The sequence below is a fragment of the Pavona decussata genome, unplaced genomic scaffold, assembly GCF_977016875.1.
Source record: "Pavona decussata unplaced genomic scaffold, jaPavDecu1.1 SCAFFOLD_77, whole genome shotgun sequence".
NCBI classification, from domain to species: domain Eukaryota; kingdom Metazoa; phylum Cnidaria; class Anthozoa; order Scleractinia; family Agariciidae; genus Pavona; species Pavona decussata.
Genome location: NW_028145495.1, coordinates 683,180 through 701,012, shown reverse-complemented (window position 1 = coordinate 701,012; position 17,833 = coordinate 683,180). Strand labels below are relative to the sequence as shown.

The window sequence follows — 17,833 nt, the reverse complement described above, 5'->3', positions numbered from 1 at the left end:
GCGAAACGTAATTATAATGTTCCCATCTGTTTACACTGGGATGGGTAATCCTTAAAAAGACATCGATCAGTATTTAAAATCTTCATCGATGAGAGATGACCGAAGATCTCTAGCGCCAAACGAGCGCAACAGATTTTGCAAACGGCGGTTACCGGGGTTTCTGTTTCGGTTCAGGACAGAGCACCCATTGTGTGGCGTGCTTTCATGAAAAAAAGAAAAAAGTTCCACCTTTTGCCCCGAAGCATCGGCTGGGTTTTACAATTAAATAACGGAAAATAAGTCTAAAATAATAATGATAATAATAATTCTAAATTTATTGCCAAAATGAGAGTTATTTTTGGCTCCACGCGACGACGGTCATTTTCGTCTTTGTTCATCGCTCGCAAAAACACAAAATCGTTTCATTTCAACCGATTTTTTTCAAGGCCAAAAAGCCTCAGTGTAGCTACTAAATTGCTTTCTTTATCGCTTTAGCTTCTGGTCACTTGAAGACCTTGAAATAAAATCGTTCAATTCTGTTGTGATTCAAGAACGGAGATCTACTAGTACTAATTACTATGCAAGCAGTTTCTTGACGCCGCTCATCTTTTATTAAAACTAGGAGGCAGCTTGCAAAGGAGAGGAGTGGCTCTTCTCCGGAGTGTCCCTTTGGGGGATTTGTGATAAGTACCATTTTGATTGGGAGTGAATGGGCTGGAATTCAATTGTACATAAAATTTAAAAATGTCGCATGCGCGCGCGCATGAATGCAGGAAAAAAGACCCAGAAGTCAGAAGCGTTGAGGCGATTTGATGTGAAAATCTTCCTCTTAGCTCGCTTTTAACCAGTTCAATTTTCAGAGGTTTTTGCTCTTAGCCTTTATTTTTAGTAAAAGGAAATGATTACTGTTATTGATGTTTTTCTTTTCGCGTGATTTGCTGTTGATTTTATCGCGCGCGGACGCGAGGATTTTAGTCCTAAACGCATGCGTCAAATTTTCTGTGACGTCATAGAGTCACGGTCTGCCTTCTTGTGGCTGCTGTACGCAAGTACGTTGAACGGACGGTGGTTTTGTTTGGTGAGTAAATTTTCCATACTTTTATCATAGATAGCTTAGAAAAGCCTTATACGCTAGTCTTAAGAGGGTGAAGTATTCAGGACAGGTCCTACTTGCCAGTTATACGACAATTTCTCTTAACGCAAAACCGAATGTTTGTTGATAAGTCGAGCGACCTGTGGGCTTTCTAAAACTCAGTGCCACCTGCACTCGGGAGTTCTTTGCTGTTCGATCTTATTGCGCTCAAAGAACGGGCAGCAGTTGGCAAAACAAATTTGTATTCTTCGTGGCTAGTCAACTGCGGTATTTCGCCGCCAATGGTCAATTTTGAAATCGCTTTTCGATGTTTGGCTTGTGGATTTGATGCTACGATACCGATCTAGCACTTTGCTCTCCTTTCTTCCTACATGGATTGCGAGAGCACTTTCAGTCACGAACAAGACGCCTTGTCAAAGCTTTTTAGCTGCCATATCCAGTTTTAATTGCTCAATAGCACAGGGCATTGATTTTGTACAACCAAGAAAAGGGTTAGCAATTCAACGACGTGTTTGAATTGCGCGACAAAAGACGTTCGCGAGACGCTCCTTTAGGTTTGTTGACATGTTTAATCTTTTATACATGCGGAACGATGTGCTTCTACGAAGCAGGTTTGCCGAAAATTAACTTGATTATCAAAAGCAGAAGTTCACTGCCGTAATGTCGGAGCTGTGGCTAACAAAAGAATAAGCGAGAGTGTTCGCAAACGATCTGTTTTTAACGATTAAATCGAGCTGAATCGTCAAAGTTGTGTGAAAATTCCTCGTAGTAATAGTGCTTCAAGATTTGCGCGACTGCTCTCTCTCCCACGCACTGAAAAACATAAAATGTCCTGCACAAGCTAGCTAATTGTATTTTTTTCGGTACATCTTTATAGCTTTTGTGTCCTTCTTCTATCAATATGCAGGCTCCTGTTTTCGTCCTTTGGGAATGCATTGTTTATATGGATTTCTTTTAAACCGTGTAAAATGAATTATTAAAAATATTCCTTGATCGAAGTTAGGAGACTCCTATTTCGATTAAAAAAAAGAGAACCGTATGTATATTATACTCGCTAGCTGCACAGCAAAGAAAGGTGAATCTGCCTGGTTTTGGTCTACAGTTTAACCTTTTTAAGATGTCAAAAAAGCAAAATTTCAGGATTTAGCATATTCAGGGCTATGTTACCGATCGGATTTGTCCTCGTTTCTGTAACGAGTGTCAGTTTGTTCATTACAAAGATCTTGGTAGTATATCGGCTCAGGGAATAGTATTATGAACCTTATCACATATTTCAATCCCTAAAACACAGTTTGGTTATAAATAATTTATCACGAAGGCTTACTTCTTCGGCTAACTTACCTCCAGGAACCGAGACTCGAAACTGTGTTGTTGGAATTAAAATTTGAAAACGATAGTGTTTTACACCAGCGTTAGCTTAATGGCACTCGAGAGAAAGAAAGGTTGCCTTTTTAAAACTAATTGTAGGTTTCAATTCCCTGCTGATCTCGAAATGTTGTTATGTAAAAAAAGAATTGTAAGGATGGTTTTAAGGGTCTGAAGTACTCCGTTTTGTATTGACTGGTTGTGTTACAGGCTTTTGGTCAAGCAGTTTTTGTCAGTGACCTTTAAATATGTTTCATGATGTCTCCTAATTGTTCTGTATTTGGGTTCAAAATCTGTCATTCATTTTGCTTGAAAAATATCGATGTTTTGGGTATTTGATATCAACGTGTACAGTAGTTAACCAGAAAAAATTTATTCAAGCACAACGTGTTGCAGCTTTTGTTCAGCCTGTCTTTCAGGAGGCTGGTTTTTGTGTGCAAAAATGCCAGTTTGGAGATTGTTTGAAGTTGTTCGAAGTTTTAATCTATTTTGGATTAAAGCAAAGTTGACATTGAGACTTGAGTAAGGCTTAAAAACAATGATTGTTTCCAACCTTGAATTTCACTAACTGCCAACCATCCATTGATGCTTTAATATGCATTGATGAATTTAAATTTTTGCTGGCGAATTTTTTCTTCAGGCTCTTTATTGTTATTATTATTTTTCTATGCTTCATCAAGAAAACGTTTTAAAAAGTCAACACTTTGTGTACTGAAAAGGAGAATAAATAACCCTTTAGCATAAGTGCTTCAGTACTTCCATATTCCATTTAAATAACATTACAGCAACATCCTTTGTACATTTTCTCTTTTCCATTATATGGGTTTATTTTTCAGTTAGGAATGTCAGTTTCATTTTAATTGCTGGCACGGTAATATATTCACTTTTTTGTTTGAATTTGTAGACCAAACAATGTTCAGTCAGTATATTTTTCAGTAAATTCCTGATTCGTTGGCCTAGATTTTGTGATTTTTTCTGAAGTACTTTGAGTGGGAGTTTGTTAATGAAATTGTTGATTGTACAAACTTTTCATCAATGTGAAGGAATTAAACTAAAAACCACAAATTTTCAATCAACGCCAGGTGAATTTTAATTACGGTGACCAAGAGTGGCATTTTCTCTCGTAACAGGGGTTTAGAACATATAACAAATTCAGCATGGCCATCTTACAATAAATAATTATTTGTTAGCCATGTAATGTACTGTAGAGCTCTTCCTTGTCAAATATTGTTAGATAAACCTTCTTTCATTGTGCAGGAGGGTTAGGAAATGAAATTCTGCTAGAAGAAATTCTGGCAGTTATGAAAAGTCACAGTTTACTTGGAACATTTTATGTACATTTTTAACATTTGGGTTTCAAAGGTTCATGGATTGTTTTCCTTAGTCTGTAGTATTCTAAACAATGCAACTGCTAAACAGACCTTTTCAACCATTATGTTAATTTTTTTAATCTTTGAATTTAGGCACCCACAGAAAATAGAGACTAAAGTGAACTGAGCTTGTTATCTTGTTTGCTATTCTTACTGATTATTTAGTGGGAAGGACAAATGGGGGTGGAAAATTATGAGGAAACTGAATGGAAGAATTCTGTGATTATGTCTGGTTCTGTCAGAACAGTAATTTTGTTTTTCTTGCTGGTTGCCAATAACAAGTGAAAACCATGCATATTTTATACATTGTTGCTATTTCAAGCAGTGTTATTATAGTTAGCAATTAAATTTATGACTTTGGCAACATTGCCAAAAACATTGGTGGGGTTGGCAAACTTGTTTGCCACATTGGTCAGTGTACTGAGATGATGTTACTAGTACAGGTGTATGTGGATGTTAAACATCCCAAGTGCATGTAACTTGTACTGCACTTTGTGCAAAAGCAAACAAAAAATGTAAAACATGGTTCAAAAAAAAAATGTGTCTGGTGGGTCACAACCATCAAGAAAGGAAAGCACAAAATCAATAAAAAATCACTTTGGTGACAACAGACACAACTGCGATTTTGGATTTTTTTTATCATGTTGAGCTTGACTAGAAAAAGTCAAATTCGGCAAATTTTGCTCAACAAAAGTTGTAGTTGCACTATGAGGCTAAGTGGCCCACAACGCCAGGGCTTAACCCGGTTTCCGTAGCATGAACCCAGTAGGACTATTGCTACTCCCCCCTCCCCCTAGATGGGATACTTGTCCATTGCAGGGTTAACCCCCGTCAGTGTGTCGCCAGTACCCATTTATACACCTGCATGATAAGAGACAATGTGGAGCAAAGTTTCTTGTCAGCAATGAAGCAAGCAAAAAATTAGCCTTGAACCACCGGCCTTGCAATCTTCTCAGTGGTTTCATTGAAGGCTGGCCACTGGGCAAATTGACTGTCTGTGAACATGACTTTGCCCAGTATCTTTTAACATCTCTTCTGACTTTTTCCATAAATTAAAGAACATATCCAAGTTAAACATCCTGCCCAGGTGTACTAGTCTTTTGCCCACCTGTTCTGTTTGACGCACTAACCTCTACACCACTGTGCTTCGAACAAAAATGGTGTCAAGACTGCCAAGCAATTTATGCAAAGACACTTCAATTCACTGATGTTGACCACAGGAAGGGGTTTGTTCAAACCCCTTTAACTCCCCACCCTTTCTTCCTACACATCTGTATAAATGTTTTGGTTGCCCACATAGTATTGTGTTTAGTGGTGGATTTGTTTTCTCTTATAACTTGCCTTGTGATATGTATATTTTTATCGTGGCCGCATTATAATACCAAACTGCAACCATTGCAGGTCAGCTGTTTATTTTTGTTTTGTATGTTTGCGTTGCTTTGGTTATTTATTTGTTGCTTTCAATAACCACTAACAAGTTCAACGACTTGACCAAATGACAGTCATGTTGTCATCTCTGCAATAAATTGTCTTGCTATGCGTCCAGCGAACTCTTGACTGCCAGGAATGAACTAAACTTATCCGTCGTCATTGCTGAAGGTTTTTTAAAGTATGGCTACAGGATGAGAGTAGTCACTAGCACAGAATACAGTTCCTACTGAAGAGTGATGCATCAACGTTTGAAGGACCAGTATTTTATTTTCCTGTGGACAACTTGTAACCCCTGACGTGACACTACGACTGCTAATGGTATGTACACCACAATCATTGTTTTATTTTATTTTATTTTTGCATGTAATTTTTTAATTTTATTGAGCTTTGTTTTAATTTGTAATTTTCTTAACATCCTTGCTTGCATTATAAATTTAATTTCTATTTTGTTTTAAACTGGTGCATTTTAAACCTTTTACTGTAAAGCTAATTTCTGTTATTAAATTTTGATCTGAAACTAGTTTTTTGTGAGATTTTAAAAATTAATCTCAGCTGATAAATGTCCACTAAATTTTGAACAATTTCCAGAACTGGTGGACAAAGTACAGTTTAGGCTGATATTAGTACTTCTCTGCTTTCTTACCTTTCCATTTAGAATAAACTGAAAAAGGATATTATTTTAGCATTTACTGAAAAGCACAATTGCATGTATGACATTTGGAAACTAAGTAGCTTTCATTTGAATGGCATTTTCTTACTGTATCATACAGTGTACGTGTAAATAGTGCCATGAGTTCTTGCACAAGGATTTAAACATTACACGACTCAAAATTTGACTATATTTTACCAAGTCTAGTTTTCTCTTCCCCCTTTATGTGGCCTACGTTTGAATAAATATGCCAATTTCTGGCCAAGGTGAAGTTATTTTAGAAAATGCTCTTATTTGTAAGCGTAACCACAAAGTCTCACGGCAACTGTAATAAAAATGTTATTTTGTATGTGGCTTTGGATACGAGATTTCACACTTTTGATACGCCCAAGCTACTCTTGGGCATATCAGTTTGTTAGGACATTGGTCATATTACTATGCCTGGCATGCTAGCATTAGAGATGATGCCAACTTGAATGATAGAAATAAGGAATTATTTCAACAAACAGCAGCAGCAATAATAATAATAATAATAATAATAATAGTAATAATAATAATAATAATAATAATAATAATAATAATAATAACAATAATAATAATAATAATAGTAATAGTAATAGTAGTAGTAATAATAATAATAATAATAAATAATAATAATAATAATAATAATAATAATAATAATAATAATAATAATAATAATAATAATGTGATGAGAACTTTTACGCCAAGAACATCAAATCCCTAGTCAGAAATGATGATATGACTATTTCAATTAGGGATGGGATTATTATTATTATTTTAGCATTTTATCATTTAATTTTTCACATGCTACAAGGACTTTTTTATAGGTTTTGGTTGATTTTTGGTTTTTCGCTGGAGAAATTTCCCAACAGGTAACGCTGTAGCGCCCTATAGTGCCTTTTAAGCTTCATCAGCATATAGATGAAGATGTTGATACTGCTGCATAATAATAATAATTAATAATAATAATAATAATAATAATAATAATAATAATAATAAAATATTTATAGAGTGCCTTTATCTGTAAAGGCTGAAGTACATGTGACAATTTATTTGCCTGATTTGTCAGTTTGGTCGTATTGGATTGCAAACTGTACCCGAATTTATACACCCAATTTTGATTGGCATGATGGTTTCTTTGAGAGTGTCAGCTCGACTTGTAAAAAGACTCCCAACTGTTGCAGTGCAATAAATTTTTTAATTGGGTTGATTTTCATGTCACGAATCAGTCAAACACACCTACTATTCATGCTCCATTGTCTTCAGGCCGACGAATCAGGTGGACAAGTCATAACATGTCAACCAGCCTTAAAGTTCAAAGGTGCTTTACAAGAATAATGAAAAATTTCCAAAATGCTGATCAATCAAAAGCTAGATAAACAATTGTTCTGCTTAGGCCAGAAGGGTGACTACCTTGTGGCATTGAACTCGTATAACAACTTTGTGTCATGGATTAATGGAAAGACTGGGTGGGTAACGGGCCTGTGTCAAATTTTGGTTAACTTTTGGTGTTTGTGCAATTTACCACCATGTTTGCAATATTCAACTACCGTCGGTTGCATCTAAGCGTGTACATGGGAGGGAAAAACATGTTCTAGTTGGGTGCAAACATGGCATGTTTTGGCGCCAAACATTCAAAGTTTGGAGTAGGCGGCTGTTGTTGACTTGATTTGTTTTTGCTCAACAAAATATTCTTTGCAAGCATTTTTAGATGTTAAGAGTACTTTTTCTGGAGGCAAGTGTGCTGTTTCTGAGTGAAAAATATGCCTGCAAGTCGAGAAAAATGAAATAAGCTTATGAGTGGAACGCCCTGATCTGGCGTGACAGTAAGCTCATGAGTGGAACGCCTTGATCTGGCGTGACAGTTTGATTAACGGCTGTCAAGCTTCAAATGTTTGGCGACAACACACATCATGTCTGGCACCCTATTAGAACATGTTTTTTTGTCTTGTGTCCACACTTAGATGCAACCCATGGTATTCATTTCTTTTCAAAAGATATCCCCAGAATTTTTCCCCTATTCATGTGTCATTTTGGAGAAGATTCCATGCATAGCATTTTCACCTTAAATATTCCTTTGATGGTAATGTTGCATCTTTGGTAAAGCCTTTGAAATTAGAACAAAAGAAGTCATAAATATCCTTTTTGAATACAAACAATGAAGATCAGCAAAGCAGTAAGTGCAGGCAGTAAGGGAAAAAGTCTTCTCAGTCTTTCTTCTTAGTCAATGGGATTTTCTCCAAATCTGTGGTCGTTCTCAAGGAAAAATATGAGGCTATGATTAATAATTATTATTGTAGGCATATGATGAAAGTGAGAAAACTATGTAGAAAATAGCAAAGACAGAGAAAACGTCTTTAAAATTGACATTTGCCCCGTATACACCCTGCCTAAATCAATTCTTAAAAAATACAGCACCCCTGGGCATAAAGGGGATGAAAGGTGATATTGCAATTTCTGACATCAAAGAAAGATAAGTAACAGGAAGGTGTAATTTCTGCTTCCTTTGATTTCGAGCTTTGATGCTGGTCTTATTACTCAGACAAACACATGGCTCAATTTCTACCCTTTATGTCAAGATCTTTTTAATAAACAAAAATACTGTCAACATCATGAAATGCTATAATGTGAGAAACTTCCTTTGAACTCCAAAACAATGGTCATCAGACTTTGCATACACCATTAAAATTTCACCAAATTATTCAATTTTAAAAGTTCAAGGTATTTAGGATTTAATTAAACTCTTTATTTTTTTTTTTCGAATTGATGCTCTTGGCACGAATGTCACCCACTCACTTATATTGCATGAGTGGTTATGTTTACTCAACACATGTACAAGTAATGGTAACATTACGTTTTGCATGGTCCTTTGTGTACCTGGATTATTTTCAATTAAATCTTTTGGTGAGGCTTGTTATTAAATAAAACACAGTGTGAATTTACTTGACAGAGACCTTTAAACCAGAATTTTCTGTCAAATCTCACTTGTTCAGTTCTTAAGTTTCAACAACTAATATTGTGTTCTAATTCAATCAAGAGCCATTATTTTTTTTTTTTGAAATCTAAACCCAATATTAAGAAAACAGTGCTCTTAAGTATTACAACATAATTTTGTTGAGGAGGACGTAAAGCACTAAAGATGGAAAGTGTAATACTATTATTTTGACAGCTCATTCCATGGTAGCAAAGCATTAATTTAAAACCATTTTCATATGGTAGTTATTCGTTGCAGAAATCGTAACGAGGGGCAAAATTTACTGTGTACAACAGCCTTATTGGCTTAAATTTTCAGCCTTATTGAAGTTGGTTGCATTCTCTACTGGTGAGAATGGAAATTTATGAGCCTGACCTACTTTGCAATTTTGGCCATGTATTTTAAATCTTATAGAAAATAATAGTAGGGAAGATGTGGTGGATAGTTGAATTCTCCAAATATTTTCTCTGAGAGGGTTTATTATGCAACAGTAATCAGTTTGCTTTAATTGTGTAGCCATAATATCATTACTAGCATCCTGTGGTCTGACGATTTCACACAAACCATAGAACTTCCAGTTCACTTCAATTTGCACACTGGTCGATGCTTGGTTGATTACGTGATCATTATACCAAAGAATAACTGGTTTGTAAAATGTTTTGTATCATGTAATTTACAATAATTTTGTTACTCAGATTGTTTTCATGGCAAAAAATTTTATAAGTCTGTAATTTATAGTAACAGTAGTTGTTTTTCAATAGCAAACTAACAATGGTTTATACATGTAGTAGTAGTAGTTTTGAGTCATTGTTGACTGCTAAAAATAAATTTCAATATCACGTACATGCAATTTAAATTTATTTACAACTTCAAATGTAGTTTAGATTTAAATAATTGGAACAGTTCTATGTCACATTTACCTTCTTACAAAGCATTTCAAGGTAAAGACAACCAAAGGGTAAAGCTATAAAATTATTGATCTAACACGTACATGTACTTTGAAAACATAACAAACTGAAAGCTCAATGTTGTATAATTGTTGTATGCTGAGTAGAAATTCTAAATATATTAAAATTCAGCAACATGGTTTTCAAAGTAAGTCATATGGTAAATGAAACCTAAATTTAAATGTTGTTTTGAACTTGTGTTTCTGCCAAGATGATTTAACCCTAAACTTGTAACTCAAAACATGGCAATTAGTCTGGTAGAGTAAAAATTTATGCAGTCATATTTTTTCTTTTTTATTGTTGTTTTATGTAATTAAAAAAGTAGGTGTATCTCAACACCAAACTAACAAAGTGTCTCTGGTTAGTTTTGGTTCATTCTTAACCGTAAAAATGTATTTAATAAAATATCTTCCTTGTATTCATATAATTTCATGAAATTACAACTATGAAAACAGTGAAGATGTTGATAATTGGAACAGTTTTATGCCACATTTACGTGCCTGTAAAGAATCTGAAGGTAAAGACAACCAAAATAATGCTTTATGAATTATCTAGCATGTACTTTGATAACGAAACAAACTGAGAGCTTATTGTATAATTATCATGGCACTGAGTAAGCCGAAAATTCTTCTGTAATATACCTGCATGTAAAATTCAGTAACTTAGTATCCAAAACCAATCATGGTAAACCAAATTTTATTTTGAACTTGCTTTTCTGCTGAGATGACAAACTAAAAGCTCAATATATGTTGTATAATTATCACAATTTGAACAGAAATTCTTCATTTATTAAAATGCAGTAACACGTTTTTCAAAACCAATCAAATGATAAACCAAACCTAAATTAAAATGTTGTTTTCAACTTGGTTCTACTGAGATGATAACCTGAAACTTATAACTGATCATGGCAAAATCTATGGAGGATTCCGCATGAGAAACTGAAATACCTAGCAGGGTAAAAATTCATGAAGTTATATTTTTTTCTTTTGTACTGTTGTTTTATGTAATTTAGCAACAACAGATGTATTTCAACAGCAAATTAATACAGTGTCTTGCATGTGTTAGTTTCGGTTCATTCTTGATAGCTAACAATTTATTTAATAAAATGTCCGTGTAGTTGTGAAAATTGTGCAGATTTAAATAATTGGAACAGTTCTTACCGACAGTAACTTTCTTACACAGCATTTTTAAGGTAAAGACAAGCAAATGCTTTATAAATCTTCTAGGTGTACTTTGAGAATGAAACATACTGGAAGTTCATCGTAAATATGTGATAAAATTTGCATTATTAATACTAAACTGAAAAATTCAGTAACATAATTTTTGCAAGCCGACCACATGGTGAACAAAACCCTAAATTAACTTGTTATTTTGAACTTGTGTTTCTACTGAAACATGGAACGGAACAGAATTTTCTCTTTAAAACTCTGCCTTTTGCTTTGTTGTAAATTTTACTCTATACTGAATGAAACATAATTTCTCCTTAAAATAACTCTAGTTTTTTCTTTGATGTTATAATCCTTTAAGTCTCAGGAGAGAGACATTTTCATTGTGCAGTTCCAGAGTCTATCCCCAGACATAAGGCTATTGTAAATTCCAAGGGATAGGAGAGGTCTCAAACCTACACCTATAAAGGAATGTTTTGAGACCATGGTGGAGTTGGGGAAGTGGAAGGAGAGGGGGCGGGGGATGGGGGTGGATTGAATCCCCAAAAACCTTTTGTTGAAGGGGTGTGGATGTTTCTGGAACAGCACAGTGTGAGAGATAAAATGTTTGTTTTTATGCTCTTTGACATTCTTGGAACTTTTTGGTAGAAATATATTATATATCAGTTATGAGAGTTTGAAGTTATATATCAAGTTTGGGAGTGAAAGGGTTAAGTAGCAGTCTTTCTTATCACCTTGTTGATATTTGATTTAAAGGTTAACACTGTTGTACTTTCTTTGTTCTCAGAGTAATAGTAATAATGGGGAAACATAACAGTAAACTTAAACCTGAAGTGTTGGATGACTTAAAAAAAGAGACTGAGTTCTCAGAAGCTGAGCTCAAGGAATGGTACAGAGGCTTTCTGAAGGACTGCCCAAGTGGTCATCTCACCGTTGAAGAGTTCAAAAAAATCTACAGCAACTTCTTTCCACATGGTGATGCCTCTAGGTTTGCAGAGCATGTCTTCCGTACGTTTGACAAAAACGATGATGGCACTATTGATTTTCGTGAATTCATGTGCGCGTTATCGGTGACGTCGCGAGGAAAACTGGATCAGAAGTTAAAATGGGCCTTCAGCATGTACGACATGGATGGGAACGGTTACATCTCAAAAGATGAAATGCTGGAGATAGTGAAAGCTATTTACAAGATGGTGGGCACTGTTATGAAGATGCCTGACGATGAAAGTACGCCAGAGAAGCGGACTGACAAGATCTTTAATCAAATGGATACAAATGAAGACGGGATGCTGTCGCTGGAAGAGTTTATTGAGGGAGCAAAGAGTGACCCTTCCATTGTCCGTCTGTTACAGTGTGATACATCACATTAGGGTTATATTATGAAAGATTGTTCCGTGACAATTGTATGTGATGTTGCCTTTGTTTTGAGCTTTGTAATTGTTGGAAACTTTAAATTGAGCTTAAGTTGTCTTAAATGTGTTATTTTGTTAATTATATAAATATTTTTATTTTAAGCGTTATTTGGATGATATTGTTTAACAAATTGACGACAGTTTTCTATGGTCTGTACTCTTATAGACCATAAAATGTTCAGTACTCAGGTGTGGCAAGTGGTTTCACTGCCAAGTAGTGGTGGCTCATAAATTAAGAAAGTCTCCCATTGTTGTTTCAAACACCAAATAGCTAGCTGTATTCACTGTAGTTGCTCATAAAGCTAGCTGCCTGGCTGCTAATGGCAGCCCTAGTACCATTGATTATTAATGCAATTTTTACAAAATGTCCTAGAGCTGTACTTGCTGTGTATTAAAAGGACTTGATTTTACTGTATCATACCTGAGTTAAGTTGAGAATTCTCTCTTTTCGTTTTTTTTTTCAGGGGCTTAATGGCGTTGTCGTCAGGATCATTTGACGAAGCTCACAGACATTTCGTAGCCGCTACAAAGCTGGATCCTTATAATTCGGTGGCAAGTTCTTAGCCTTTATTTAATTATCTTTTAATCCACTGTTGTGAGTCAAATTTTTCAGGTTACCTTGTCCAATTTTTTTTTCTGAAAAAAAAAAAAAAAATCTTAACTTAGTTGTTGTTGTTTTTTTTTTGCAGGCTGTAAATAATGTAGCTGTTTGTTTACTTTTCCTTGGAAAACTCAAAGAGGTGAGTTGAAAATCGTTACTATTTGAAAGGTCGTTAATGATCGAAGTTGTTCTCAACATCGTGTTGCTTCCTCATACAGGATATTTGCTGCGCATTGCCTCGTTTCTCCCAGAGGTGGCTTCCATTCAGTCAACATTTCGATTTGAAATTAAAGGCTTTTCTGCTTTCCAGGCGAAGAGCTTCGTTTTCAGTGAAAAAATTTCAATCTCATTGACGGATCAAAAGCCTTGCCTGATTGCGCGCGAAGGCGACAAAAGATGATTATAGCCTCGGCTTGTTATAGCCAACGAGGCGCCTCATTGGCTTTCTATAATTCTGTCATCTTATATCCAAGGATTTGTGGCTTGTGCTTCGTACTGGTGTTCAACAGCACTTGGTATTGTCTAGATAAACAAGTTTCCCTGACTAGCTCGCGCAAAAGTTTGTATCGGTGTGACACCAGACATGACCGATCCCCACAAATGAAAAGAGTTTTCTCGCGCGCCTGAACAAATGAAAACGAATAACTACCAAGCCGGAAAAATTGGGAGGAGCGGGCATCTACCCCCACCCCTTCCAAAAAGCCCTGGGAATGAGGTTGACTACTTAGAATTCCGTTTACTACTCAACTAAGAAAGCCCAAATAAACCTACACGACCAAACGTTCAATGAAAAACTTGGAAAGAACGACAACAAACTAAGAACTGGAATTTTCATATTGGTCCAAGCCAAGGTCAGCTAGAATTGCCAAGCATGTCTATATCGAGAGCTTTTGTTAAAAGACCAAAAAAATCAATCGACTAGACAATAGCACTCACAAACCACAAAACATTTGTGTAGGATAACCTGCACTTTGAATTATAAGCAACATGACGGCTAAAAGTTCTTAAATCATGCAACTTAAATATCTCAACTTATTAAGTTATTAAATGATGAAATTCCACTTCATAGCACTATTATCTAATGCACTTCCGACAATTTTTTTGGGGGAAAAGGGACAAAGTTTGCCAAATTTTGTTGATTGACCAACTACCTCGGCGGCCTAAGTTGTACGAACGAGCAGCCAAGCCGCGAGGGGAATGGGGAAAAGTCTATTTTTGTTTTCTCGCGTCTTACCAACCTCGTTCCCAGGGAAAAGCCCTGAGAACGAGGTTGGCGGCTTTTCTCCGCTTTTAACTTATAATATATTCGCGCGCGGACAACACCGCCAGCTACACAAGCCACTTCACTCTATGTGTGATTCTCTTTTCAGGCACTTGCTGTACTGGAAAAAATCATCTGGAAGGACCCCAGAACAAACCTTCAAGAAGGGCTTGTCTTCAACCTATGCACTATCTACGAACTGGAATCCTCTTACAGTTTGCAAAAAAAGCAGAAGCTCTTAGAACTGGTTTCCAAACATCGAGGAGACGGCTTTAATATTTCTTGTCTCAAGATATCTTAATGCTAACACAAAAAATGCGGTCTAAGTATTGGCGAAAACGGGGAAAGATTATAGAGAAATTTAGAATTACGTTTACAGCAAACGGCGGAATTGACCACGGGACGATGTTTATCCTACATTTGCCGCTCGCTGTTTTCAGCTTCTCAGTAAATTGTATAGTTTTGTGTTAGCATCAAAGGTCAGAATTCTTTGGCACTATTCTTTTCTATGCGCTCGTCTATTCAAGAAAACAAAATCGCGAATCTCACGTTTCCCGTTGCCGTAAACACGATTCTTAAATCCGGTTAAATTTACGCGATCGCAGCACAGAGGTCCGGTTCAGACGCCTTCCTTCACATGAGCCGAATCGAATTCTAATTTAGACCGACCCAAATTATTAATCCCGGCTGAATTGATTCAGACGCCGAACTTAATTCAGCCGAAATTAATACACTGAAGCATATAATGGCTCATACATGTCGGAGTACGGCGTCTAAATCAAAGCCCGTCCACAGCCGTTATTCCCGGCGTTAACTGTCATTTTTATGCAAATTATGTGAGAAAATTTTCTTTTGTTTTGTCCACCAACATGGCGGCAATGCTTATGCATTTGATTCGGCTCATGTGAAGTACGGCGTCTGAATCAAAGCCGGTCCACAGCCGTTATTCCTTAGCGTCCAGTGTCAAATTAGTATCTGTTCCCGGGGCAACTTGATTATGATAATGATGAAAATTTATTTGAGTGTCTGTGTATTTAGCATCTTTGCTAATTGCAGACACCGTCCTGTCTGTCAAATCGTCTTTTGGTCTTTCTTGCAAAATGAAATGATCTAGCAATATTTGTTGTTGTTGTTTTTTCTTTTTTTCTTTTCTATCCCTGCTTTCCGGATTTTCTTTTCTATTTCTTTTCTATTGTTATTTTTTCTTTTCTATTCCACTCCCGCTTGTTGGTTGGGGATGATTATAACCTCGGCTTGTTATAGCCAACGAGGCGCCTCTTTGGCTTTCTATAATTCTGTCATCTTATATCCAAGGATTTGTGGCTTGTGCTTCGTACTGGTATTCAACAACACCTGGATATTGTCTAGATAAACAAGTTTCCCTGACTAGCTCGCGCAAAAGTTTGTATCGGTGTGGCATCAGACACGACCCATTCCCACAAATGAAAAGAGTTTTCTCGCGCGCCTGAACAAATGAAAACGAATAACTACCAAGCCGGTGAAATAATTGGGAGGAGCGGACACCCACCCCCCACCCCTTCCAAAAGCCCCGGGAATGAGGTTGACTACTTGTACCGGGAACGAGGTTGGCAAGTCGTGTACATGATAGGACACGCGCGTACGCGCGCGCTGTGTTAGTATCGTACTTTAAAGTGTTCACGTCTCGTTCAGCTGTTGGGCGTTGGGCCTATGAGAGACCAGGTGAGGGGTGAATCCCCTCTGACGTCAACTTGCGCAAGTCATCCAATCAGATCGTTCCTTTTTAGCTATTTTACGTCATGCGTTTGTCAATATAGGGATTGATATTTTCTTCCTGTTTGCACATATTTATTTTTGGTCAAATTGCGTTGAATCACGCTCCATCAACGCATTCGCAAAAAGTTTTCCGTTAGCACAGTTTTACAGCTTAACTCGGGGTTGAGAACTGTTTTTACAAGTTTTTTTTCTTAACGAACAGTGCAGTGCTCCATTGAAGCTGGAATTCCCCAGATTGCAAAGACAACCTTAATTAACATTGTTGAAAACTGTTTGTTATCAAAACACAGGAAAAATGCAAAACTTCGATCATTTTCAGTTATTGTAAGTACTCAGGTGACCATCGGCTCATTTTACATTCTGTCGCCATTTCCTTATTTCTATAGTTTGAACGATAAACATGCTTTACCGGAAAAGAAGCTTCACTGATCGTGTTATTTTGCCATATGTATAATTTAGCACTGGCACTTCTGAGTAATAATTTAAACATTCAACACCCGCGAGCTCATAAATTAATTATGCATGATCACATTTTGCTGATAAAATCTTCCGGAAACTGAGCCGAAATGGATATTTAATAAATAGGATAAGTGAAGTTACATTAAAAAGTTGCAGAATAAAATCGAAGTCAATTCAGATTGAATGCTCTCTAACGATCTGACAACGACATGGCTCTCCTTGTGTGTTTACGAGATAATTCCGAAGATTAATTTCCGTTGCTACTAACTCCCGCAATTGTTTTTTCTGCCTACAACAACTTAACCTTTCATTTGCGGCCCATTTATTGGTGGATGCTGAGTGGCCAGAGGGCATTTCCAAAAGTAACTTCTAAATCTCGTTCTTTGAAACTGATAAAACAAAAATCCTTTTTAATCAGCTAGCGGCGTTTTCCGCGAAGAACCCACTTATTGCGACGAAAAACGCGCTAAAAACCGATCGATAACGAAATTTGCCGATTTTGACCCCCGGCGAAACGTAATTATAATGTTCCCATCTGTTTACACTGGGATGGGTAATCCTTAAAAAGACATCGATCAGTATTTAAAATCTTCATCGATGAGAGATGACCGAAGATCTCTAGCGCCAAACGAGCGCAACAGATTTTGCAAACGGCGGTTACCGGGGTTTCTGTTTCGGTTCAGGACAGAGCACCCATTGTGTGGCGTGCTTTCATGAAAAAAAGAAAAAAGTTCCACCTTTTGCCCCGAAGCATCGGCTGGGTTTTACAATTAAATAACGGAAAATAAGTCTAAAATAATAATGATAATAATAATTCTAAATTTATTGCCAAAATGAGAGTTATTTTTGGCTCCACGCGACGACGGTCATTTTCGTCTTTGTTCATCGCTCGCAAAAACACAAAATCGTTTCATTTCAACCGATTTTTTTCAAGGCCAAAAAGCCTCAGTGTAGCTACTAAATTGCTTTCTTTATCGCTTTAGCTTCTGGTCACTTGAAGACCTTGAAATAAAATCGTTCAATTCTGTTGTGATTCAAGAACGGAGATCTACTAGTACTAATTACTATGCAAGCAGTTTCTTGACGCCGCTCATCTTTTATTAAAACTAGGAGGCAGCTTGCAAAGGAGAGGAGTGGCTCTTCTCCGGAGTGTCCCTTTGGGGGATTTGTGATAAGTACCATTTTGATTGGGAGTGAATGGGCTGGAATTCAATTGTACATAAAATTTAAAAATGTCGCATGCGCGCGCGCATGAATGCAGGAAAAAAGACCCAGAAGTCAGAAGCGTTGAGGCGATTTGATGTGAAAATCTTCCTCTTAGCTCGCTTTTAACCAGTTCAATTTTCAGAG

At 36.6% G+C, this 17,833-nt stretch overlaps 2 protein-coding genes across 5 annotated transcripts; both read left to right on the top strand.

Moving 5' to 3' along the window:
* The first annotated feature begins 945 nt into the window (after positions 1-945).
* On the top strand, positions 946-12,827 carry LOC146476410 (neurocalcin homolog). Of its 4 annotated transcripts, none has more exons than XM_085114595.1 (2): positions 946-1,057; positions 11,783-12,827. In XM_085114595.1, exon 2 carries the CDS (start codon positions 11,796-11,798, stop codon positions 12,363-12,365), a length of 570 nt encoding a protein of 189 aa, XP_084970721.1. In that variant the 5' UTR covers positions 946-1,057; positions 11,783-11,795; the 3' UTR covers positions 12,366-12,827. The 4 variants fall into 4 exon arrangements, with proteins under 4 accessions (XP_084970721.1, XP_084970722.1, XP_084970724.1 ...); XM_085114596.1 differs by lacking the exon at positions 946-1,057 and adding an exon at positions 1,873-5,556; XM_085114598.1 differs by lacking the exon at positions 946-1,057 and adding an exon at positions 7,082-9,230.
* A 39-nt stretch (positions 12,828-12,866) lies between these two features.
* LOC146476409 (trafficking protein particle complex subunit 12-like) lies at positions 12,867-16,660 on the top strand. Its single transcript, XM_085114592.1, has 3 exons — positions 12,867-12,959; positions 13,097-13,147; positions 14,379-16,660. The coding sequence occupies exons 1-3, from the start codon at positions 12,879-12,881 to the stop codon at positions 14,568-14,570; spliced, it is 324 nt and encodes a 107-aa protein (XP_084970718.1). The 5' UTR covers positions 12,867-12,878; the 3' UTR covers positions 14,571-16,660.
* The last annotated feature ends 1,173 nt before the right edge of the window (positions 16,661-17,833 follow it).